Consider the following 25458-nt stretch of genomic DNA (forward strand, 5'->3'; position numbering starts at 1 on the left):
CAAAACCCTGGCTTCCGATTGGCTGCTGCCGAGGAGGCGTGCTCGTACACCCGGAAGTGTCACAGTTAACTTCAGACTGCCTCGGAGCTGCTGCAGCCGCTTCGGTGTCTCTTCTGTCTCCTACAAGCAGCGATATCTCCAACAATGTCCTTGTCCTTTGAGGGAAGAGTCGTGCTCGTCACCGGGGCTGGAGGAGGTAGAGGAGCAGTTTTCACGGCTCTCACAAGCCGTTAGCTTTTCTAACTTTAGCTCTTTGTGCTAACCTGCTAGTTGAGAGTTTATGCGATAAAAGTCAGCAAAGAGTGTGATTAAAGACAACGCAGGGTTATTATGTATGTGTTTGTGCAGACTTTTACCTCCAGCGGTTAATGTCACGACTATCTTTGATTCGTTGCACATTTGTAATGTTATCAGGCTTTGTTTAAACCCCACTGGGGGCAAAGTGCAGCCGCTGCAGTGGTTGGAAAGTGTGTGAAAGGGCGCCTGCAACAACATGACAACAGTGCTCGTTTAGAGGCGTGTTTTCTACACTGATGTCCCCCCCCCCTCTCTCTTCTGTCTTCTGTCCACAGGCCTCGGCAGAGAATATGCCCTGGCTTTTGCTGAAAGGGGAGCCTCAGTAATAGGTACAATTATAAATATATCCATCCTGAGATAGAATGTAGATGAGCAGTTTAATAGCAGTACAGTGAAATACCATTTTGATTTGACCTCTGTTTTGAAAGTTGAGTTGTCTTTATTGCCCCTCTTTCTTTGCATTTAACCCATCCTATATTTGACACGCTGCACTTTTTAATTACTGTTCTCTTTTGTGCAATACTGTATATGTTATTCATTTATTCTGTGCAATAATAGCATAATCTGCTATATTTCCAATCACTTCATTACATACATCAACATTATCACGCACAAATGTCAAACATTGTCACTGTTATTGTTTCTTTTTACATTATTGCCACTGTCATTATTGATTTTAATAATGATTATTCATATTATTTTTGCCACTCTTTTATTAGTGTCCAGTTGCTGCTCCATCATTACAAATTTCCATGTCGTGGGACAAAGGATTATATTTTATTAATAGGAAATCTTAACTACACATTCTAGGAGCAGTTGTACTGCCAGAGTGGCCACAGGATTCTCACAGTTTGGACACAATGGCTTACTAATGCTGTTTTAGAAAGCTAGACCTTCCAAGATGTAGGAGATTTATATGGTTACAGAGTATTTTTGCCACTTTAGTTCACTGAGCCTTTTCCTTTGAAGTAACTAACTTCCTAATTTGAGGACTCCTATGCTAAACGATATGCGTGTGACCACTGTATAAAAACAAGTATGCTTCACGCATTAGTGACTTTTAGCTGTGAAACATGAGCTCATAAAAGACTTGCAGATCATCAACAGAATGACACACTGTCACAAATGAATGGTTCAAAACCTTAGATTGAAGTATCGGTACGCAGATCCAATATACCGACACTCATGAACACTTGGTCATCTATGGTCTCATGGTCACTCACATGAGAGAAATGGGGCAATGAACTCCATATAGCGAGGGGCAATAAAAGCTCTGGTATACCCTGCATGGCGGTATAGAAAAATGTTAGTGATACTGAGGGATGATGGATTTGCATCAACTATACCTTAAATGTCTTTAAACATTTCTTATAGTGACATTTATAGGAGGCATGTTGATTTTTACACTGTGTAATTGCAGCTGTCAGCGAGAACATCTACCCACTGCCAAACAATAACTCTGTATGCCGTCCGCCACAAACCTGCTCTTAACTCTGACAAGGATTCAGGCCACACTCATCTTTTAACCTAATCACTCGTGGAGAATTGCAGAACTCACCCCATTATTGCTAATCTTTTCCTTCTCGTTGCAATAAAGTGAATGACCTTGGGGCAGATACTAAAGGGGGTGGAAAGAGTTCTGCAGCCGCTGATAAGGTGGTGGAGGAGATAAGAGCGAAGGGAGGAAAGGCTGTGGCCAACTATGGTGAGAAGTTTGGACTATCTTCTGTCTTGACTCTTCGCCCGCTGTTTCTCTATTTGCTTTTGTTTCACACTTTGTGCCTTGTAATATTTATTTATGTGGTTTATAACGGTCCACTGAAAAACAATATTGATTCTTGTCAGTTCGACACTCTCGCTAATGAGGCTGTTTGTGAGTGTTGAAGACAAATATATCCTGGTTTCTTCTCCCTCATAGCTTCATAGAATGCATAGAGTGCTCAGTAAACACACTTTACATGCACTCGTACTGAGAATGTGAGGGAGTCTTATCGACTTCTGAGTAAAAATGTCTCTGTTCTTTTGTTGATTGTAACGTTTTTGTTACAAAGATCCTGCATGTTGTGTCTGTCTAGCAGTCAAACCCCAACCTGGATCATGTCTATAAATAATCTTAATAGATGCTTTATGGAGCCCTGTTTCATACTATTTAAAATACATTGCTCATCAGATGTTAAAAAAAAAAAAAAAAAAAGATATGTTTGTCCTTGTCACTCACCCACAGATTCTGTAGAAGATGGAGAAAAGCTGATCCAGACTGCGCTGGATTCATTCGGAAGAATAGGTGTGTGATGTACACTCATTCTTATCCAGTGGTCATGAAGGCTTGTACTTTCACTCTGTATGCAAATATTAATCATCCCGATTAGAAGGTGTTTGCAGTGTTATTACTGTGGTTCATTAAATCTGCCCATATGCCTTTTCTTGCAGATGTTCTTGTAAACAATGCCGGGTAAGCCGTTTCACAGCAATAATCACACCTGTTTGTCGTTTGGGTTAATCACACATTCTTTTAGAATGATCATTTGCGTTGCAGTTTCCATATTAATGGGCGAGTGGGCTGCAGTTTTCATGCAAAGGAGAACTCTTAAGTTTTGGCTCTCGCTCTGGAAAAAAAAACTGAAACCCTTTTATGCTCTTCTTTGCCAAGGATACTTCGTGACCGATCGTTTGCCAGGACGAGTGATTTGGATTGGGGTAATTAAATTATGTCTGATCCATACATTCACCTCACCTCACTCTCATTAACGCATCTGTTGGTTCGTTTGGCTCGAGGTTGTGCTGTATGTGGAGGAATATGTTTGTTTTTGGTCAACTATCTTATGTTTGAAAAAGCAGATTGTCTGTGTGGGAGTTGGAAAATTGCACTGCAAACTGGACCTGTTCCACGCTGTTCCAATGTAAAACAAAAAAACAAAAGTGTGTAAGATTTGTGTGTTGGAGTTTACTGTGGTATTCCTCTTCCTCTGCTCTCCAGACCTGATTCAGAGAGTTCACTTGAGAGGCTCCTTCCTGGTGACTCGAGCTGCCTGGAACCACATGAAAAACCAAAAGTTTGGCAGGTGGGAAACACAAACACGTCTCGTCGGAACTATTGACGTGGGTGAAAACTGTGTCAACCTGTTATGACGTGGGTAGGATTTTTATAGATCGAGCAATCTTACCGGACCCAGACGGGCTATTGTTAGACTGTAAAACAAAAAAGATGCATCGGTATCGCATACTGTGTGATAAAGGCTGACTGAGACACAAGAAAAAGTACAGAAAAATGAACATTACATGGTTTCACGAGTTCAGGGATATAGCTAACATCCGTACAATATTCATTTAGTTGCATGTCACTCTTTAATATGTCTTGCTGGACTGGTTTCTTGATATAATATTTGAAAAAAAGAAGACACACTTCTACAGCAACAACTTCTGTGTCAACCACTCTGTTTAAAATGTGTTTTCTGAAATTCTTCACCTCTGGCATCAGAAGCAATGGATCCAATGTACAGACAGTACGTATCGACTTAAAGCAGAGACATAGCCGATACAGTTCAGAACACACGAGCCTGTATACAGTTGCACATTTTGCATAATATGAAAAGCACTGCACATGTGTTACTGCAGGTCGCATGGCGCCCTTTACAAGAGCACGCAAGCCGCTCCACGTGAAAGCTAAACAACAATAGCACATAAACTCTGAAGTGACATCCAGTAGAAAGCTTCATAGTTGCAAAGTCGCTTCTCACCGAGCAGAAAACTGTAGCAAATAGTGCTGTCGGTTTCAAATCAAGGTTTTCGCTGTAAAAATATTACGGTTCATTGTTGAGAGACGTCATTCCAGATTTAGCCATGTGTTTATTTCAGTATTTTGCTGCGCTCATAGGCCGTTTTAAAATTCAATCTCTGTGCGCAGTCACCCCAAACAAAAGTTTATGGTGCATTGAAAGGTAAAGCCGAGGCTTTAGGAAATGAAAAGGCGACAGCGTCACGGCTGGACTCTCTTGCAAAGACATATTCGTCATCTGCATCTGGTCTCTGACGCAACCTTTTATAATGGGATGTAAAACGTGAAAGATTCACTTTTCATAGTGGTGCTTGATTTTCTCAAAGGGGATCTCAGTAATCGAACTGTAGCCGTAAGCTCATAAGTTACCGATTAAATTTTATTTTTATTGATGAAAATATCTCATCACTGCTCCCCTGATGCCTATTGTAGTGTTTCTACTGACTGGTGTGACAGCAAGTTCCACTTTTCTTCGGCCGTTAATGCCATTGATGCTTAACCTCATTACTGTTGTATGAGTGAGATTTCCATAAAATCCGTAAGTGCCAGGCTTTGTGCGTGCTGTGCTTCAGTATGTGTATTTCTATATGGACACACATGCTGATACTCGCACTTGTAACGGTAAAATGTATGGAGAACCTGCCTGTCCATCGTCCTGTAGTTTGCAAATGCATATCCTTTCGTGTGTGCGGTCTGCCTAAGTCTCCATAGCAGTGGATTAAAAAAAACATTTTTTGCCTGGGGTTTTCTGTGGCCAGGATCATCATGACGACTTCAGCCGCGGGCATCTATGGCAACTTCGGCCAGGCCAACTACAGCGCTGCCAAACTGGGCCTGCTCGGGCTGGCCAACACCTTGGCCATAGAGGGTCGCAAGTACAACATATACTGCAACACTGTTGCTCCTGTTGCTGGTTCCCGCCTCACAGAGACCGTCATGCCCCCAGGTAATCACAGTGGGTAAACAAAAGAAACCACACACAGTTTGTCCATACTGGTTTGGAAAGTGGGCCCACAGACGGCAATTTTTTATTTATTTATTTTTTTGAACCAACCCTTCATCCCCCATTTTTTTCTTTTTAATCATAGCTGCATAATGAAATGCCCATGTAATGTTGATTTACAAAATTCGAGACAACAGCACTCCCGTTTGACATGCAAATGTGTCATATAATATTCAAGAGCTGTGTTTTCTTTGCTGTTCCAACAGCCATGATGAAATCGTGCACCCTGTAAGTGCTTTAAAAGTTTTAATGTGTCAGCCTCTGATTTAAACGGGCGGCACTGGCTCCCTTTGTTTCCCTTTAGGTGTTAGCTGAACTTCCAAATATTCACTCAGAATGTTCTGAGTTCACTAATGAAAAATGTTATCTTATATGTTTTTAATGTCAGAAGTATTTCTCATGGCAGACTGTCACGTTGATAACTCGATGCCTGAGATAAAGACGTTATTATCGAACATTCAAGATGATCTCAGTGACCCTAAAAAGTGAAATATTGTCTCTGCCTGCTGGGCTTTGAAAGGGCTTGAGCCAGCACATGACGACTGAATCTTTCTCGAACCCACCAAGCTCGGTATGTGTAAACATCACGAGCATATTGTCACCGCTCTGCGACCGCAGCTCTGTTGACAGGGGGTATTAAGTGACAAATTAAAGGGATGGCTTTGCTGCCCTGCTGTGCTGGTCTACAGTAGCATCTGTCACACCGCACCGCGCCAACTGTCTCAGGAAGGCCTCACCTTAGCAAATGACTCGCTTCCATATGCTGCCTTTCACCGACTGCCACTTTTTTTTAAAAAGACAAACCACAGAACTCCTCTTGCGGTGTGCAGCGGAGTAGAATGGCTCATTCCTTACCACCAGGGTACGGATATTTTCAGCACACATATGGTGCAGGGCGTTAAATCTTTTACAGTTCAATCAAGGATTTAAAAGCTCGCACTGTGTTTGACATCTGACTTCATTCAAACATGTTTAGTAATGTGGTTAAACCTTTATGGACTAAGGGACTGTACTTGGTAATGGCCACGTTTCTTTCTTTTTTTTTTTTTTTCAAATGTGAATCGATAAAAGTCTTAGAATAAAGGAAGAAATGTCTGCGTTAAACATTGAGATGTGTTTAATTCAGGAAATCTTGAGTTATGAGTGTTGGAGAACATTTCAAAGTATTTAAACGAGTGTCCTATAAAGAGTTACTATTTTGAATACTCTTTGGATTTTCTTTCTACAGTTCGTATACATGTCCAACACTATTATGAAGGTGGCTCACTGATGTTTCTCTTGTATAAATCTGTATCTTCGCATATGTTGTACTAACTGTTCTGCCGATGATCATAATTCCATATATCTTCCATCAAGTGGTGCATTTTCCATTTGATTTTGCTGAACGAGGAGCTGCAACATGTTTTCAATGATCAACAAATGAGACGCTACGTGTTATGACGCTACTGTGTGTAAGCTGTGTCGTAGGAGGACAAAATGCTGGAAGCTTGTCAAACATCTCGGGCTTTGTAAATCTCATATTCACATTATGAATGAAACAAACATGGCATCATACACTAACGATCAGCGCTTAGTTGCCCTTCAGTGCAGTTGTAGGACAGATGCAGTGCGGCGACGGCAAGATGCACTCAATTGTCTGTGCCTATGTTGTTTTATTTAGATCTGGTTGCAGCTCTGAAGCCGGAGTACGTTGCTCCTTTGGTCCTCTGGCTTTGTCATGAGCAGTGTCAGGAAAATGGAGGATTGTTTGAGGTATGTAGGGAAAAAAACACACACACTTTTTCTCAGTGAGACGAGTGCAGTCCCGCTCTCATACCCTCACTGTATCTCCCCTCCTCTGTCTTTGTGAGGGGTAACATACTACTGGCATACCCAGTTTCCATGAAGACACAATATTTTTTTTTTTAATATCTGTGTGTTTGCTCGTGTTTCTTCTCCTCTTAGGTCGGTGCTGGCTGGATTGGTAAATGTGAGTTCATTTTTATTTTATTTTTTCCCCCTGAGGAAATGTCTGTGTGCATTTATAATATTCATTAACCTCTGGTTCACTAGTACTGTATGCATGTGTTTGTTTGTTTTTTTTTCCTCTCCCTCCTTTCACTATGCAGTGACCCCTTTTATTTGTGTGTGTGTCCATGTGTGCAGTGCGATGGGAGCGTACTCGAGGCCATACTGTGAGACAAAAGAACAAAGCCGTGACTCCCGAGGCAGTCAGAGACCACTGGGACAAAATATGTGATTTCACTGATGCCACCAGGCCTGCGAGTACACAAGGTCAGTGATGCAAACTACCAACTCAGGCACTCCGTAACCTACAAGTGACATGTGCTAATGTTTATTTATTTATACTTGTATAAATAAAATAAAAATACATGGGCATTGATCAGACTTCTTCTCTTGTTTATGCGTTTGAACCAATGTTCATCATTTTCAACAGTGAACTAAGATATCCATACAAAATACACAGTAAACACCGTTTGTGATTTGAATATGGCTTCATAATTTTCCACACTAATACTTTGTGCCGGGCTAAATGTACCGTGATGCATCTTGGATCACTCGTGGTACTTTCCATCTCCAGCTTGGACCTCACCAGTAGCTTGTAAGCTCTATGAAAGATTCAAAGCGGCGGCAGAAATGTCCCAAATCGTCTATATCGATGATGATCTGCAGTGAAGATGCGTCACTTCTGAAACCCGCGATGTCCAATGTGTAGTCTGCGTGTGGGTCTGTGATTTGTTTTCTGCATTTAGACTTCAATTAAACTTGAACTGAACCTCACCCGAGTTAATTACATGGCCCGAGACTTGCTTTTCATATGGACACGGTTCTCTTGTTTCATCTGCTCCAGGGGTCACACTTCCACAAATAGATTGCGCAAACACAATAATTGTATTTATTAAAATATTAAATTAAAATTAAGATAATAATTGTGTAAAGATTTTTTGTGATATTTTGAATTGTAAATCATCTAAATCCTGATAACCACATGTTTGATTTTGATATGTGATGGCGTCCAGATCGTTTTAGAGAAAACCCCCACAAAGAGTTTAAAGCCACAACTGAGTGGAGCACAGCGTTTGAACTGATTTGAATCATTCTATAGTGATATCAAACAGCCCCATGCACACAATACTGAAGTCCAGTTTATAAAAATAGTTTGATCTTGAATATAAAATCCCACATTGTGTAAGAAGTGGATGGTTTGATTGCTCTGGACTTGACGCTTTCATTGTTACCAAGGACGGTCGACATGGACTAGCCTGCTGTCTCCCCCTACCATGAGGCAGAAGAACTGCCTTCAAACTATTTTATAAATGTAACTCTTTAATTTCTTTGTTTATTGAATATTTTATTCTTTCCCAGATGGCAGGCGAGGCTCTCCCACCCCCTGCTTCTAATGACTTTACGTCACTGTTGCATATAGGATAACTAATGAAGTGGCTGAGTGTATATTATCTACGTATGATCCCAAAAAAGGTGAAATTTTATGCATTTTGCTGTGATTTTTGGAGAACATGGCTATTTCTTCCCAAAGCAGTGACCGCACAACTCCCGCCTGGAGATATGTTACCAAGACTGTTTTCACTCAGATCTTTTATAGTGGCCCGATCACACTTCCCCACTTGTTTGACTTGTTCTTTGTTGAGTCAGAATAATTTCAGCTGCAGATTGTTGCATATCTCCAGTTTGGCCTTTGGCTTTTAAGTAGGCGGATCTGCTGCTGCTCTAAGGGAAGTGTTATCTTTCGTGTTTGAATTGAAACTTTTTCGGTGGAACAGATCTCCAGCTTCTGAACAGGGATATTTATAAAAAATGCAAACAACCCTCGTCTCCTGTGGGTTTCCTAAGTCGAGAAGCTGTAATCGCGTCATGCGAAGAAGCTCGGTGGATAAAGTTGGGTTAAACAGGATATGGAACGTCGCCTTAAAATCGCTCAGTGCAGTTTCCTTACAGAAAGTCTTAAAGCTCCCTACAAATGTGCCAGTTTAGCAGCAGAAGTCAGAGAAGTCCTGCAGTATTGTTAAAAACGTTTTGAGTGTTAAGGACACTTTTGCACAATCAGTAGGCAAGTGACTATTTTGACCTTGTCCTGATTTTTAATTTTTAACCTTTTTAAAAAAAAATATTTTCTGTTTATTAAATTCACTTTAACAGATGAAACTAAATAAATGTGGTTGACCTGACTTTTGCTTAAATGTTCAGGTTTGAACTTTATTACGCTCGAGTGCTGTCGTTAAAAATTACAAATGAATTGTCAAAAATACCAGCTGCTTAATTATTGTGCATACAGTTTATTATTTCTAATCTCTGTCAGTTCCCCCAAATATTTCAAATTATTACCCATTTTAGTGGGTTAATTTTGTCCAGAAATAACAGTTTGTGGTTAACTGGTCTCTCCAAATTGACTGTAGGTGTGAGTGTGTGTTTGTAGGGAAAGATTGGCAACCTGCCTTCGCTGTTACTCAGCTGGGATCAGCTCCAGTCCTCTGCGATCCTGAATTGGCTAAAATGCTATCAAAGATAAATTGACTTGTATGTCCACAAAAAGATGCTGTATTATATTCTATTCCGTACAAAATTGCATGCAATGACCTTTGTGAACGATGCATAAACCTGCTATAGGTACAGCAGTATATTGTATAAAACGCATTGATTGTATTAACTTTAAAGTCAATTATTTTAGTGAGTCCTACCTGTTTTCAAAGTAATCTCAACCTAAAGTGAAAAGAAAAAAAGTCAACCTTTGGGAATGTAGACTAATCTTTTTAAGGGTTTGACAAATGCCAGTTTTAACGTGTTGATGTGTTTCATTGGTAGATTAGAAAAAGAAGATTAGATCGTAAGTCTGTTAGTTGTTATTTCTTAACTTTGTGCAAAGAGTCACTGGTGTGATGAGCTTCTTGGGGGGTGGAGATTATCTGAGCAAAAGAATTGAATATTTGTAAGAGAGACCAAGGCACATGGTCAGGGGTAGTCACCATTTAGTCACGGTCTGACGGAGCTTTTGTGCTGGCGAGAACCTTCTGCATCAACGTGAACTCAGCCTTCAGCCGAATGAGTCCTATTACTATCAGCTCATCTGTATTTACTGTGAGTTCGGTACCAACAAAGAGAGCGGACCAGATGGTGTTAGAGATCAGGCGAGGCAGAAGGGAAGAAAAACAATGACGAGTATAAACAAGTGCAGCTTTGCTCCGGCAAGGTCTCATGCGAATTAATTGGGTGGTAAATATTTATTATTACTTCTCATCGCCTCCTTCAGCTGATGCACGCTGGCTGATCTATATTCGAAGAGAGGGCGACGGTGTTAACATTAACTGTACGGGAGCGACGCTCCCACAGGGTGCTTGCTGGTCTCATTAGCATGGCTTTGTAGTGCCTCTTCATTTGTAGCTTATCACAGAGACTTGTTGCTGCCTCTGTTGAATAACTGCCTGCCACTAAGTGATGGTAATGAGTGGTCGTGGTTTTTCCTCAGTCGGATCCTGTTGCTCACTTGTCCCCTCCTGCCGTCCTCATACGCGCTGGCTGAATCTCTCGAGGCATTCGCTTCTTGTGTCACCTGGGTGAATATAGTTGTTGTCTATTTTTAGGGCTGAGACCGAGAGAACGCAGTGAAAACTCGGGTCTTAAGTATGTAAACAGAAGTAAACAAGAGCAGTGGTCTGTCCTTAACGCACCTGGATCTCGCAGCGGTTTGTTTTGAACAGGGACATGAATCAGCATGCGGTTGGATTAAAGTCTGTACCATATTTCAATGGGATTTTCTCAAAAAAAAGTATTAGGATAATATATTCTAGAGCTGTCATGGAGGGGGGAAAAAAATGCAGGTTTCACTGTCGTCATCTTGACGATTACTCATCACATCGAACCCTGAAAGAACATAGTCGGTTATATGAGACTCTGTCTTTTACAGCCACAAAGAAACCTTAATGTTGGTATAATTTAAGATGACGGCATTCACGTTGCCGTTAAAGTATGGGAGCGGAGGATCATAGTTTAATCTCTGCAATAAAAATCTAGCTCAAGTAATACTTTATATGAAATCCAACCATTGATTCTTAATAACGTGACATTTAAACAACCATTTGTGAGATTTTAAATGGAACAGTTGTACTGTCTCTCATCTAAATTTTGAATTATGTGCTCAGTTTTCCCCACAAAATGTTGGAATCTGACATTCGGAGATATTAAACATTATTCTTTTCAATATCAAGAGCTAAATGACAACATCGATGTGTGTTTCACTCTTGTATTTGAAATGGGCTCCTGACGTCGGCTTCAAATTTCAGAGTGAAAATGACTGTTTCTACAGACGAAACCTGCTAATTAGTCCTCTTCACAAAAAACACCAATAATAGATTTTCTTTTTTTTTCTTTGAGGAATGCAGCTCTCTGCGCTGCGGGCTGCTAATGAGATCTGATTGTAGTTTTGGCTCCACTTTTATCTTCAAATGAGACGTGTGAGAAGATCACAGTGTCGAGGCGTGAAGTTAACTTGCCGAGCATCAGCAGGCTCATGTTAGCTGGCTAACACAGTCCTTAGGTTTGAACTGCTGATCACTGCATGACCTGGAGCATCGTAGACTTGAATGAAGGCACAACATAATTACGGCTCCTGCTTTTATCTCTTTCTCGTGTTCAGAATCTCTGCAGTCAATGATGAGTGTGCTGTCCCAAGTGGAGTCGGATGAAGTCGATGCAAATCCAACGGCGGCAGCAGCCTCTGCAGCCGGAGGATCAACCGTGAATCCTGTGAGTACCGATGGCCGTTTCTCCTCTTTAAGATTAACGATGAGGTGTGGAGGATTTGCACAATGGAGACCGTTTAAAATCTGGATATCATAAACGGTGGAGAAGTTACTGGTATTAAAGGCAGGACGGATCTAAAACGACGAGACGTACTTTAGTTGTACGTGTCGTGTTGGTTTTAAAATATTCTGTCCATTTATGTTTGTATCAGGTTAAATTTAGGACAAAATTTAAATGTGTTCACATACTTCTTTCTGATGTTTTTGTAAATTGTGTTCTGAATTAATGCTGTGCTGTGGAAATGGGCTGAAAGAATTCTAGAGTGCTGGTTTTCTCTCAAGCTGAATGAACAGTAGCTCCAGCAGATACTATGTGTATGACTTGTCAACACTTTCCTACGCATATTTTCAGTTACTTCACATCTATCTGTCCTTTTTTATTTATTTATTTATTTTTTATATCCACCTGATTTTCTTACACTCAGTCATTCCTCCTACGGTGCCTGTAGTGGCGTCTGTAACGGTTGGCTGATGATGACTTTTGAAAGCTCGGAGCTGTAAACTCTGGCTTTTTTTGGAACACGGCAACTCATGACTCTTTCATCCCACCACACTGTGTTTAGTCAGGGACAATAATAACCTCCCATAACGTACATAAGTACATTGATGTCTCCTGTAAATGTGCAGTGGTGACGCACCAAGCAAGTGCCTGCTCAGATTAGCTTTCCGAAGGCAGCGCGGGGAGAGACGTCGGCGCACAACGGCGCTCCGATGGCTCCCAGGATAGGCGCCCCTTCACTTTACTCCGTTTCCCCACCAGCATATCACAGAAAGGGAACTAGTTAGCAGCTCACATATGGCTGAGTTGTTTAAATAAAACATGGAGTCACAAGTAGAATTACATCACATGAAATAGTCATCCTGAGAAAACAGCCATCAGCTTCTGTGAAGCTGCGACAGTCGGGCTACTTTTCCCAGATATTTCCCCCTCTGTTGACCGAAACCGCCCCTGTAAGATTGGGTTGTTGTTGCAAAGCAAACCCTTTGAATCGCACAGCTCAGAAAATGAAGGTTTATTGAGGGGGAAGGGATTGTTTACAGACTGCTGAAATATGACTTTCTGATGATAACTGCATAAAGAAATATCACTAAGCACCGCGCTGATGTCTTAATTAAGCACGTAGGGGTGTCCTGGTGGCCCGTGATTACACTGCACTGTTTAACCAGCAACTTAACCCATTATTAGAAAGACTTAAGCCACCCAAATGTTAAAAGGACCTCCATGTATTCAAGCTTGGTTTTATTTTGATTATGTAATTTAGCTCCTGGGTCACAAGCTTGTCTTGATAAACACTAATATTAAAAAAAAATACACATTTATACTAACATAATATGCTTGGGCCACACGGGAAAAATGCAATAAAGGAAACCCCAAATGTTTTATAGCGCAAACATGCGTAAAATAACGTATGCTGCGGGATAAAATATGTTGGCGTGCGTGTGCATAAAGCAACTCTTCCTTTTCACTTCCCTGGGAGACATTCGCTCGCAAACCTGCTTCTATGATATCATGCTTCAGTACCTACAATGTTAAATGATGTACGCTCACCGCCGGTTATCAGTATCCTCTGTGTGTGTGTGTGTGTGTGTGTGTGTGTGTGTGTGTGTGTGTGTGTGTGTGTGTGTGTGTGTGTGTGTGTGTGTGTGTGTGTGTGTGTGTGTGTGTGTGTGTGTGTGTGTGTGTGTGTGTGTGTGTGTGTGTGTGTGTGTGTGTGTGTGTGTGTGTGTGTGTGTGTGTGTGTGTGTGTGTGTGTGTGTGTTTTCCTGGACAGGAGATTTAGAGCAGAGTCACACTGTAGCCTCCAGACAAACATCACCATTGTGTCCTCGACTGACTCCACTTTGTGGCCTTTGTGTGTGTGTGTACACACACACACACACACACACACACACACACACACACACACACACACACAGTTCATTGGAGTCGTGTCCTCGTCCTTGCTGTGTTATGTGGTGCATGGTATTGCTTAGGTTTTGGCACGCTCTGCTTCTGTGCTTGTATTTATGTCGTGTCGTGCACCTCTCCCAACGCAAAACTGTCCGACATGCCCTGCAAGTAGTTTCACTTCATAGTTCAGCTGAAATGTCACAGGCAACACTTATTATGTAGCAACACAGATTGCACTCGTTGCATCAACACGTCTATGGAAAAATCAATGAGAGAAGGAACATGGTATCTTTTAAAAGAAGCAGTCTTTACTCTCAGCTTGGTTCACCTAATAATAAATGGACAACCCAGAGAGTAGCTCCACCAAAGTCTTATTAAAACACAAAGGTATAAAGTTGCCAGCAGGTTTTGTTTGGATCCATTTAAATGTCATGTGTCTCATTTGAGAATTCAGGATGTATTATTATTATTATTATTATTATTGTTACGAGCAGGAATATATGTCTTTTGAGAACAAATATTAAAAGCAAGAATTGCATGACTAAGCTATCAATTATTTCACTGAAACTAACATTTTATGGCCGTAATAAAATGCACAATGTAGCTTAAACTCTGTCAGGAGACCTGAGGATCCCACACTGGGTGAAACTGAATGAAACTAGTGGTTAATCCCAAATGTTAAAACTTAGTCTAGCGTTTTACATTTTCCCCGCACATATGGCCAAGATGGCTTGTCTTACTGAAATGTCGGGGCTGTGGACTTGTCAAATGTGGAATGGGGGACTAATAACACTTAATAACTAGCTGTTCTTCAATATTATTGTGTTTTGGGGCTGAGAAGAGCTACTTAACTCTGTATGTAGGGTCTCTGAAGCATAAAGAAAAACTTCATACCTTCGCTTACATTCTTCAACGCATCAAACACGATTTACATGCATGAAGTTAAGTCATCCACCAACACAACCCCAGCAGGAAGCCCAAATATGGGACTCATTTATAACTCCAACTTCATTTTCATCCTCCATTTCCTCAGCTCTTTAAGTGACTAACTGCCTCCCACCTACACATTCCACCGCAGAGGTTTCGCTCCTCACTCCGAGCTTTAATCTGTGGCCATATATGAGAGCATTTATTATTAAGTCCTCGCTAAGTGGATGGGTTATAAAAACACTATTAAATGCAGTTTTAATTAAAATAGGCCAACAGAGACCCTGCTTTATGGAGATTTCCGACCAGCTGATGGTTGGTACTTTACGGCGTGTGAATCACGCCGCTCTGCCGGGCAGTATTGTTCTGAACAATATCTCGGCGCTTGTTACGATGAAAAATGAGCCACTGCAGGACGACTGCAACTGCAATCCTGCCACAGACGCGGGTTTATGTCGTACTCTGCAGGGTGTCTTTCAGTAAGTCGTTGCTTGGGTGTAATGATGCTAGTAAACATAAAGGAGCCAGCTGAACTGCAGCTTTCCAGGCATTTCCTGCTTTATTGGATTCATTCTTTTAATGTAGTTCTAGAGCTAGGCGATTCGGCCGAGAAAAAACATCCACAATTTTTCTTTTTTTAAATTCGAGTTTCAATTTTCTTTCTCAATGCACTCAAAAATGACTGCAGGCATCTTGTATATTATCAAAGGTGCAATTTTTTTGCTGTAATTGTCCTCGGAGTTAAAATGCATATAAACAATCCAGTGCTTCCTCAAGGAATTTTTCCATGGGGCGCATTTCCGGATGTAGAGACGTCTCACGGAGATCACCGAGAGGTTCGCGCAGTTTATCACAGAGGATCGTCAGATCTGGCCCTTCACAATAAGATGCATCAGGTTTTATGTCCTCTTTTGGCAAAATATTTTCTTTTTATTTATCTTTAATCATAATAGTTTCAGGATTTTAAATGAGCTTTTATCTAAGATGTATTTGTGCTTAAATCTAATGCTATTTTATCTAAGTGTAAAGCTACTTATATGGATTAGGTATTTATTGCAAAATAAAATCTGGTGTTTTTAAGAGTTTGATTGCTTTCCTAGTGAATTGTTTTAGGGGATAATTATTATTCTAAGTGCAATGCACGCTTCCAGCCACTCATTGGTGGAACCAATTCAAACGTGGCTCAGTTCCTGGCCTGCCCACGCTGGCCACCGCTCAACGTCGGGATCTGGAGTAGTAAAATTGTGCTGATCGCTGAGAACGGGCCGGGCGGTCTGGCCCAGGAGTACAGCAGTTTGTGAACTGCTGATTCTTCCCAAAATCCAGGAGATCCCACCGGTCCTCAAAGTAATGACTCCTCGCAGAATCCGATGTCTGTTCCTGCTCACTCTGAACAGAGGAAGACTTTCCTTCAATACTTTCTGATACAATGTTTTCGCATTGCACGTTTTTTATTCAAAGTTTTTATGTCTCCTCACTGTTGCATCCTTCCATACAGAACAATAAATTAAATATTAATATTACCAATACAACAATACCAATACAAACAACAGTCATGTGCCAACGTGAACAATGAAATGAGCTTTGGCTCCTCTATTAATTTCTCATTTTGATAGTAGCCATAAAATATTTAATGCAAATGGTGAACACTTTAAAAAGAAAAAGAAAAACTGTCAAATCAAGTGTCATTGGATCAAGACCACATTGTTCAGATGAGTAAGCGGTTTCAACATGCCAAAGGGAGTTCATAAAGTCTTTTTTTTTTAAACTGGCTCAAACTATGAAGTTAAAAATTAATGGAGTGTAGAGATGGGCTGCTGGGTGTTGTAGTGGTTCGCCCTCCTTCCTCGGTGAGAATAATCCCGATTCTGGGCTCATTGGCCTGACTGTGAGGAGTTTGCATGTTTTTTTTTCCTGTGCACACGTTGGTGCTTTCCCGGGTAATCTGGATTACGGCCCCTGCTCTCCAGTCTAAAAAGTATCCTTCATTAATTATTCTTTACCACTTTATAATTTATCTGTCTCTCTGTAATTAGAGCTATTTTACCAGATACGATTTAGAGAGCCAATAAAAACAGATGTTGCTTCTAATGCTTTAGGAAAGTCTCATAATTTACTCTCAGCTACTGTAACATGACGTCCTAAAGCATTTTTGTTTAGCTCTTATTTTCATGTTTTTTTTTCTCATTCATCTTGACCTTTTTTCATCTCTATTGTCTATTTTTACACTTTAAACCTGAAGTTTTTTGGGTTTTTTTTTTAAAAGGAAAACCATCTGACTACTTGAAATACCCGGAATTTCTGCCATTGTTGTAGTTATATGCACAAATAAAATTTCCCTGATAGTGTAATGAGGGTTTTTTTTTCCCCCCGATGCACTTGTAGATAATTTGCATGAAAGAACAGCTTCTGGACGATATCCACTGATTAAAATTGGATGGCTGTGATATCACTATCCTCAGCAAAGTCTTTTTTATTACATTTTATGCAAAGAAAGATGGTTGTTTATCCAGCGGTGGGTACTGGAATGATCTATGAGTGCTCTTTTGTTCAGGTGATATTAACAAAATCAAACTTGCATAAGCAGTGATTGAAGTCGTAAACTATTTTAAATACAGGGTTTGTTTTTCGCTCCTCGCTGTGTTTTCTGGGCTCCTAACAAACGGACCCATCTGTAATGTTGCACTATAAAAAGTGTTTTTAGAGTTTGTAAGCCCCTGAGATCGATGGTCTGCCTGTTTGTTTGCAGGATTTTTTTTTATCTGTGTGCGACTAAACATCCTGGTTTATTGTTATGTGCTGTAATTCACTTCAGTTTTCCCTGTTATGCTCAGGCGCTGGCAGTGGGACAAAAAGTATCGACGTCCACGTTTTCCTTCAACCACATTGAGTGCATTCTCTACGCTTTGGGGGTCGGCATGTCCACAAAGGACCCGGACCATCTCAGGTTTGTGTTCGTGGCTTTAAAGAGACGGCTTATGTGCAACTATATTAAATAAGATATACTCGCTGCCTCATTTCTCACTCTGACCTGTTTGGAGCTCAAATGCTGGATTCTCTCCACACTGGCCTGCGCGGCCATCTGTGCCGTTATTTTTTCCGTTGCCTTCGTATGTAAAGTGTCCCCCACGTGCTGCTTCACAGTTCACTAACGCTCACGTTTCCATGTAGGTTCTTGTACGAAAACCATTCAGACTTCAGCTGCCTCCCCACCTTCGGGGTCATTCCCGCCCAGGCGGTCTTGATGGACGGCGGCCTGAGCTCGGTGCCCGGATTGGACGGAAACCTCACCCGGGTTAGAGAACGTTTATGAACTCTGTCGACTTTCACGATAGTGTTTCGTACATATGTTGATGCATATTTGTATCCATATGGTGTATTTCAGTGTTGCATGCAGGCACCCACGCACACACACACACACACACACACACACACACACACACACACACACACACACACACACACACACACACACACACACACACACACACACACACACACACACACACACACACTCTGAGTTAAAGGAGCTTTAAGACCTTGATTCCAATGTTTACCACATCTGTTGTAATGTCTTGTGTCAGGTGTTGCACGGGGAGCACTATCTGGAGCTCTACAAGCCTCTGCCGACTTCAGGTATTTCCTCTCCGATGGAATTGCACAAATAATTTCCGGTATACAAGCGTGGATCAATGTGGACCTTAGGCCTATTTGAATTTAGTAGATATTTTGGGCTATGAACAGATGAGCTCTGCAGGTTTGTTAAAGCATTTTTAGGATGCAGCCAAGAACAGAACCTGAGATATTTGTGGATTTCTGTGTTTATTCTGAATAGAGCACTTTTCTTAACAATGGCGTGATGTGCTCGGTGAAGAATGAGAGCAACGACTGCACAAATGTTACCCAGAATAAATGAAAATATAAATGGTGCTGATGTTACACATACAAAGATCTTCCAGATTGTTAAAAAAAAAAAAAAAAAAGAACGTACATGCCCTCACACAGCAGGTCAAAAGATCAGGGAAATACTCCGAAAATAAGCTGCTGGTTTTTCAGCAGCCTCAGACATGTGGGCCAGGTTGCAGCGGATCATGTGCTGGCTTTATGTTCGAGTTCGTGTTTTTGTTTTTCCCAGATAAATCCCAGACAGTCCATCAGAAAGCCGAGAGGGTGAATGAACTTTGTACTGTTTGTAGAGATATTTCAGAGGCTCCAGTACCCATTTGCATATGATGTGCAGTATTTCGAAAAGATTTCCAACCTACTTTGACTCTCTCTGGAAATATAAAACACAACAACAGGCATCCGACTGACAATTGGGGGGGAAAAAACACATCAGAATTGCAGGTGTTGTAACGGGAACGTGTGGATTATTCACCGCCAGGGAAACACTGACAGGAAAGTATGAAGTACAGTTTAGTAGCTGTGTTGAGACTAAACAGGGTTTCTTTTTTCCTAATTTGTCTTCAGGCACACTCAGGTCTGAAGCCACGGTGGCAGATGTGTTGGACAAAGGCTCTGGAGCTGTTCTCCTCTTGGATGGTGAGAGTTTTTTTTTTTTACTCTTCAAAGTTCACAACTTCCATCGTTCCTTCAGCTTCTGAGGTATTCATTTGTATTCATCACTTTAATGCGTCTTTTCCTGAAAGTTGCCTCTCAGTCTGAATTAATACAAGTTAATTTCCCGTCTGTGTCTGCGGGGGCTGAAGTAATGGACTGAGAACGGCTCGTATTTTTTGTTTGACAATTCCATGGAGACGGATGATATTAGTAGCACTCTGATCTATAATTAATCCAACTTAAAACAAATAACATGGGACCCGAGGTTCCCTGAGCGCCCGCAGATGGGACTTCTATGAAATGTCCTTTGGCTCTGAACCACGTCTGTTAAACGGTGAATACGACGTTCTTTCTGGAATGTGAGGTGGAATTACCTCACATGGCCGACCTGCAGAAGGCCTTCATGTCCACCACAAGCCGAAGAACAATGGACTTTTATTGTGAATTGGATCCGACACCTGCGAAAAGTTCTCCTTGATTTGTCGTCGCGGTGGCGGTTTTGGTCTTCCGGGTTTCTGGCTTCGTGTTATTCTCGCTGTTGGTTGTTACTGTGACGCCGCGGACGCTCTCCAAGCTCATTCATAATAAAACAAAGAAGATGAATCCGCTGCATTTAAACTCGGATGAACTGATTTTATTCAATAAGACGTAGCGGAGTCTGAGTGGACCTCACTGAAAATATTCTTGGATTTCACCAAATTGTTTCTGTTTTTTTTTCTTTTCTTTTACAAAACTACATTTAGGAGACGTATAACACACCTTTTAACTGCAAAACATTTATTACCAGAACAATATGAGATTATGTGGATGAGTCATATTTGCTTCGTCTCTCGACAAAAAAAAAAACATTTTGCAAAAACAGCCTCATTTCTGGAGACTTAAGAACAACCTGAAAATGTTGATTTTTTTTACCTGCTAAAGAGAAATACGTGAGGTGCCAACCTCTCGCTTATTTCATTGAAACACACGTTTTCAGCTCACAGTTGTTTGTAAGTGTAAGAGCAAAACGTTCGAGTCGGGCTGCGGGAGGAACATGTGGCCAAGATGTCTGATTGTGGTCGGCGGTTATTAACTGATCCAACGGAGCGGTTTGAACTTAATCCGACATTGGTTTTGTTTAATGTCTGAAGTCCTTTATCTCCTAAAAGAGAAAGCTTCATGTTTTCCTCCTTGAATTCACTCACTGCAGACGTCATAACAAACTGTTTACGATCAAATTAACCTCATAACCTTTTGCTCCGATTACAATCTCAAACTCCTATTTCACTCTTAGCAGAGCATAAAGGACGGCTCACGTCTGGAAACTCAGACTTTTTCCTGGTTTAATGTAGAATATTTCCCTCCTGGGAGTTTTGCCGCTGTGCACATGCATTTCGAGTTCAAGTAACATTCCGTGTGCGAGACCACACTCGTGAGACGGCATTACTCTGCGAAAGGTGTCTGTGTAGAGCAGGCCGGTTTTTCATTTGTGACGCTCTGCAGTGAACACTTACAGCGGAGACGAGCTGGTGTGCTTCAACCAGTTCTCGGTGTTTGTGGTGGGAGCTGGAGGCTTCGGGGGGAAGAGGACTTCAGAGAAAGCCAAAGTAGGTTTTCTTCTCCGAGCTGCACAAGGACAAGGGCGTCATGGCTGACGGTCGTCTTCTCCTCGGTGACATTTTTGAAATCAAATCAGTGTCTCCCTCCCTCCAGGCCACAGTGCCGCCTCCTGACCGTGCGCCAGATGCTGTGGTGATTGATTCAACCACAAGAGACCAAGTGAGTGTGTGTGTCTGCGGGTTTTGGTGGGGAAGGAATCGGCCACGTCGACGGTGACGCGCGGCTAAAAATAGGACACCTTGTTTTGGACCTGGACGGTGGGATAAAAAAGACGAAGTTTGGGTACAAATGGTGGAGGGGCGGGGAAAGTGTTGAACAAGAATGAAGAAATGCTGACTGACTATGATGCAGCAAAAAAATGGAAAAAGGGGAATTACCAAAAGAAGAGAAGAAATGTCCCCGAAGCAATTTAAATGACTGCAGCTGCTTCACTTCAAAGACATTCTTATTTTAGGTATCTCTTCTATTGCCTTCATAATAATTTAATTCCATCCCCACATCGGTGTAAAGACGTTTCAGGGGTTCATGAATTAGATATTGAGCTAAACAATGTCTGTCTGCCCTGCGGTTCCAGGCTGCCTTGTACCGTCTGAGCGGAGACTGGAACCCGCTTCATATAGACCCCAGCTTCGCAGCCATGGGAGGTCAGAGTCCGTACATCCTCCACCCTCGCCGGAGCTCCGTCCCGTCAGGATAAAATCCTGAGTTCCGGTGTGTCCGGGTTTCGATCTCACTCACACGTGAACTTCCTCTCTGGCCAGGCTTTAAGACTCCCATCCTGCACGGCCTGTGCTCCTTCGGCTTCGCGGCGAGACACGTCCTCAAGCAGTTTGCAGGAAACGACCCCTCCAGATTCAAGGCCATCAAGGTGAGCGCCGCCCGCCGCTTCAGGCTTCATGCTCCTGAATGATCCTCGTCTCATTTTAAATCTCTTCTCCTGAGCTTGTTTCCTCATCTTTTCAAAACAAAAGGCTTTGTGTTCTAAAGTGCATCGATACCCTGTGGTCCGTCTCTCTGATTGGCTGGAGTACCAGCAGCTCAAAGCTAAACTCCTTGAGGTTTTCACAGTTTTGAGACGATCCCAGTTGTTCAAAGCTCCAGTTGCCCAGGAGATCAACGATGTAGGACTTGGTCTGAGTTTCTTAGCGTCTTTTAAAATGGCCACATTTTACTGAGTGAAGCCTGTGAGCTCGGGTCGTCTGAGATGTTTGATCTCCGTCTCAGACGGTCCATTTCTCTTGAGCACGTCCTTAAATAGCAAGTTACTCCCAGAGATGTTGGAGCATCTTGTGTAGTGTTACACAATAATAATGTGGAACACATCCATCATAGCCGACAGGTTTATTGAGCCGCGGTTTGGATCCGCGAGTTCCAGCGGAGGAAACCCGGTCACACGTTCTGGTTCGTCTCTGTTCAGGTTCGTTTTGTGAAGCCGGTGTTGCCGGGTCAGTCGCTGCAGACGGAGATGTGGAAGGAAGGAAACCGAGTTCACCTGCAGTGCAAAGTGAGCGCTGGTTGCAGTCGTCATGAGAAATGAAATGGCTCCTCCTCTTCCTCCTCCTCCTCTTCCTCCTCTCCGGTCCTAAATGGTTTGTGTGTTGCTGCTCGTCCATCAGGTGAAGGAGACGGACGTCGTCGTGCTCGCCGGCGCCTACGTGGATTTACACGGCGCTTCAGACGCGCCGCCGGAAAGCCTCACTCAGGTACTTGGATCTGAAGATACTTCCCAACATCTCCGTCGACAAAACGACCTTTGTCCTCGAGCGTTAAAAGTGGCCAGGTGATGGATGTGTGTGTGTGTGTGTGTGTGTGTGTGTGTGTGTGTGTGTGTGTGTGTGTGTGTGTGTGTGTGTGTGTGTGTGTGTGTGTGTGTGCAGGGAGGCAGCCTGCAGAGCGAGCTGGTCTTCGCTGAGATCGGGCGTCGGATCGAAAGCGTGGGCTCTGAGCTGGTCAGGAAGGTGAACGCCGTGTTCGGCTGGGAGATCACCAAAGACGGCAAGACCACGGCACAGTGGAGTACGTATAGAAAAACGATCCAGGCTCACGTTGCAAGAAGACCGACATTATTGTGCCGGTTCCGTAGACACACCCCCTCCCAAAGTGTGCTGTAGGGTGTCACTAATGTCAAAAACACAAAACATCCAATCAGTCGAGCAGCATGTGCATCTGAAAAAAAATGGTTTCATTAAAAGTTAATAGTTTGAAAGGTTTCATTCATTTTTCTTCATATTTCTGATTATGTCCCAAAAACAACAACACAGACATCAAATGAGTTTTCATATATAAATAATGACATGAACTCATTGATTATATGTGTAGCAGGTGAAACATTGCAGATACACAGATTTCAGTTTGAATTCTGGGGAAATTGACTTTCCCTTCTATTCTGGATATTGAGATCGGTTTGATTTTAGAAGTGAGCGTCAAAATAAAACCAGCCTTGTCGACTAGTCCACGTGATCACGCTGCCGTTTGTCTATCAAACTGAATTCTCGCTGCTGGAGAGTTTCAGGATGTCTTGTGTGTTTTTCAACCACCGAGTGATGAAGCCAAACTCTCTTCTTCTCCTCGTCCTCGTCCAGCCATCGACCTGAAGAACGGGAGCGGCTCCCTGCACAGAGGACCTGGCGGCGGGAAGGCCGACGTGACCATCAGCGTGTCGGATGAGGACTTCATGGAGGTGGTGCAGGGGAAGCTCAACCCTCAGAAGGTGGGGAACGAACCGAATAGACCGCGATCCTGTACGTCGTCCTCGTGTGACGCCGTCGGGGGGGAAATGAAATACGAGCGGAGCGCGTTCTCGTGGTGTTCCTGTTCGGGGGGGGAAGAAGATGGAGCGCGTCTGAGTCTCACTGTGATCATCATGTCATGTCCTGTTGATTTTCTGCGGCTGGAGCTCGTCGCTGCGGTCACTCTGACACCGACACATTTCTCACACTGTCAGAAAATAATCTCACACTGTCGATGGTCACATGGCCTTCATTTTAAGAGCCTGGCTCAGAGAGATGACTCCAATCTCCCGTCTGGAGCCGCCACACTCGCACAGCCTCCTCCATAACACTCCGATTGATCGGCTCTGAATGGATCTGTCATGTGACATTGTGAGTAATTAACCTCTGCTTGAAAACATGCTTTGTGAGTTTCTTCCTGAAAACCTGCCAAAATACTTTCATTTAAATAAAAAAGAAGCCATTTGGTCAAAATCCCGCCATCTGTCCGAGGCGAGCGTCGCCTGGCGTACATAGTAATTAAAGCTAAAGTGCCTCGGAGGGGCCGCTCGGACGGTAACGACTCCCCGCTTGATCTCGTCATGTCACATAAAAGATGGGAGCCATGATCCATCAAGCGCGGCTCAGAAAGCACTCAGGCCCGGTAATCAATCGCCGCTGCTTGTTATGTCTGGAGCATCTCATCTGTCACCGGCAGTGGCCGTCGTCGCGCTGGATTGATACGCTTCCCGCGGCGCCCGGTATTGATCCGAGGCCCGCGTGCGCTGCAGGCGTGCGCTGCAGGCGTGCGCTGGGGCGGGGTCTTCTCCCCGCCACGATGAAAGGAGCTGCCGGAGAAAGATTAGTCGGCGGAGTTGAAAAGTCCGCAGCTAACTTGTCATCGAGGGTCACCTCGCAGCCCCGCCGTGTCATCGATTTCAGACGAGCGCGCTGCCGGTAGTCCGGTTCACCCGCTGAAAGGACTCCATGAATGTGAATTGCGTGTCCATTGTTCCGCCGCCAGAACATCTCGTCGCTTCATGGTTGCGTCTCGTTTCATTTGTATGACGTGTTCGCCGCAGGCGTCGTGGCCCTCCTTCACTCCCGGACTCAAGACGACCGGCGGCGGCGGAGCAGAGGAGTCATCGTGTTTCTTCAGGAGAAAATACTCAACTGTGTCTCTGTTGTCTTTGCAAGGCCTTTTTCTCTGGCAAGCTGAAGATCCGAGGGAACATCATGCTGAGTCAGAAGCTGGAGGTCATCCTGAAGGACCACGCCAAGCTGTGAGCTCCTCAGCCAACCAATCAGACGTCTCCAGGAACTAATCGACCCGTCAGCCCTCGTCTGTCTGCGTTTCTGCTCCTGATTCCCTATCTGTGTGTGTGTACACTTTAAACACTTTACATACCGAGTAAATAAAACGTCTGAATGAATAAGCTGTAATCTTTAGACTCCAGGAAGTCAGAGAGGAAACGGGAAGGTTCTCAGTCTTTAGCAGAACGTTAGTCCTGGTTATTTACTGTTGGTACAGTCCGTCCTAGACAAACATTTACAACGGTTTCAATGTTACATCTTTTAATTGTGACGATTAACCCGCCAATCACAAACCGTTTTGTGTCTCTGATACTGTAATCAGCCGGGAGCAGTCATTAATACAGATTAAAGTCATAAATAACTTTTGATAATCATGAAATTCTAATATTCTTTGAAAATAAAAGTCGTTCAGAAAAACTGACTGGTTTTCTTCTGTTTGAAGCTCGATCGATGCGATAAGGGAGCGAGTGCTCCTTTATTGACGGATGACCTCGACTGTGAGATTGCTTTCATGCAACAGTTCCATCGATACGTCGTCTTCACCGTTTCTCCAGTGGATGAAAAGCAGA

General features: G+C 42.9%; 1 protein-coding gene across 1 annotated transcript; it reads left to right on the forward strand.

Annotated features, from left to right (window-relative positions):
- The first annotated feature begins 38 nt into the window (after positions 1–38).
- hsd17b4 (hydroxysteroid (17-beta) dehydrogenase 4) lies at positions 39–25309 on the forward strand. The gene is made up of 25 exons (XM_080468150.1): positions 39–196; positions 573–626; positions 1895–2002; positions 2522–2581; positions 2728–2749; positions 2948–2994; positions 3275–3359; positions 4831–5018; positions 6736–6827; positions 7020–7044; positions 7221–7349; positions 11725–11834; positions 17543–17655; positions 17880–18003; positions 18293–18344; positions 19179–19250; positions 20751–20854; positions 20961–21026; positions 21442–21511; positions 21629–21735; positions 22285–22371; positions 22484–22570; positions 22745–22883; positions 23450–23577; positions 24773–25309. Exons 1-25 carry the CDS (start codon positions 145–147, stop codon positions 24860–24862), a joined length of 2211 nt encoding a protein of 736 aa, XP_080324276.1. The 5' UTR covers positions 39–144; the 3' UTR covers positions 24863–25309.
- The last annotated feature ends 149 nt before the right edge of the window (positions 25310–25458 follow it).

This window comes from Lipophrys pholis (assembly GCF_963383615.2).
Source record: "Lipophrys pholis genome assembly, chromosome: 7".
In the NCBI taxonomy this organism is placed as follows: Eukaryota; Metazoa; Chordata; class Actinopteri; order Blenniiformes; family Blenniidae; genus Lipophrys; species Lipophrys pholis.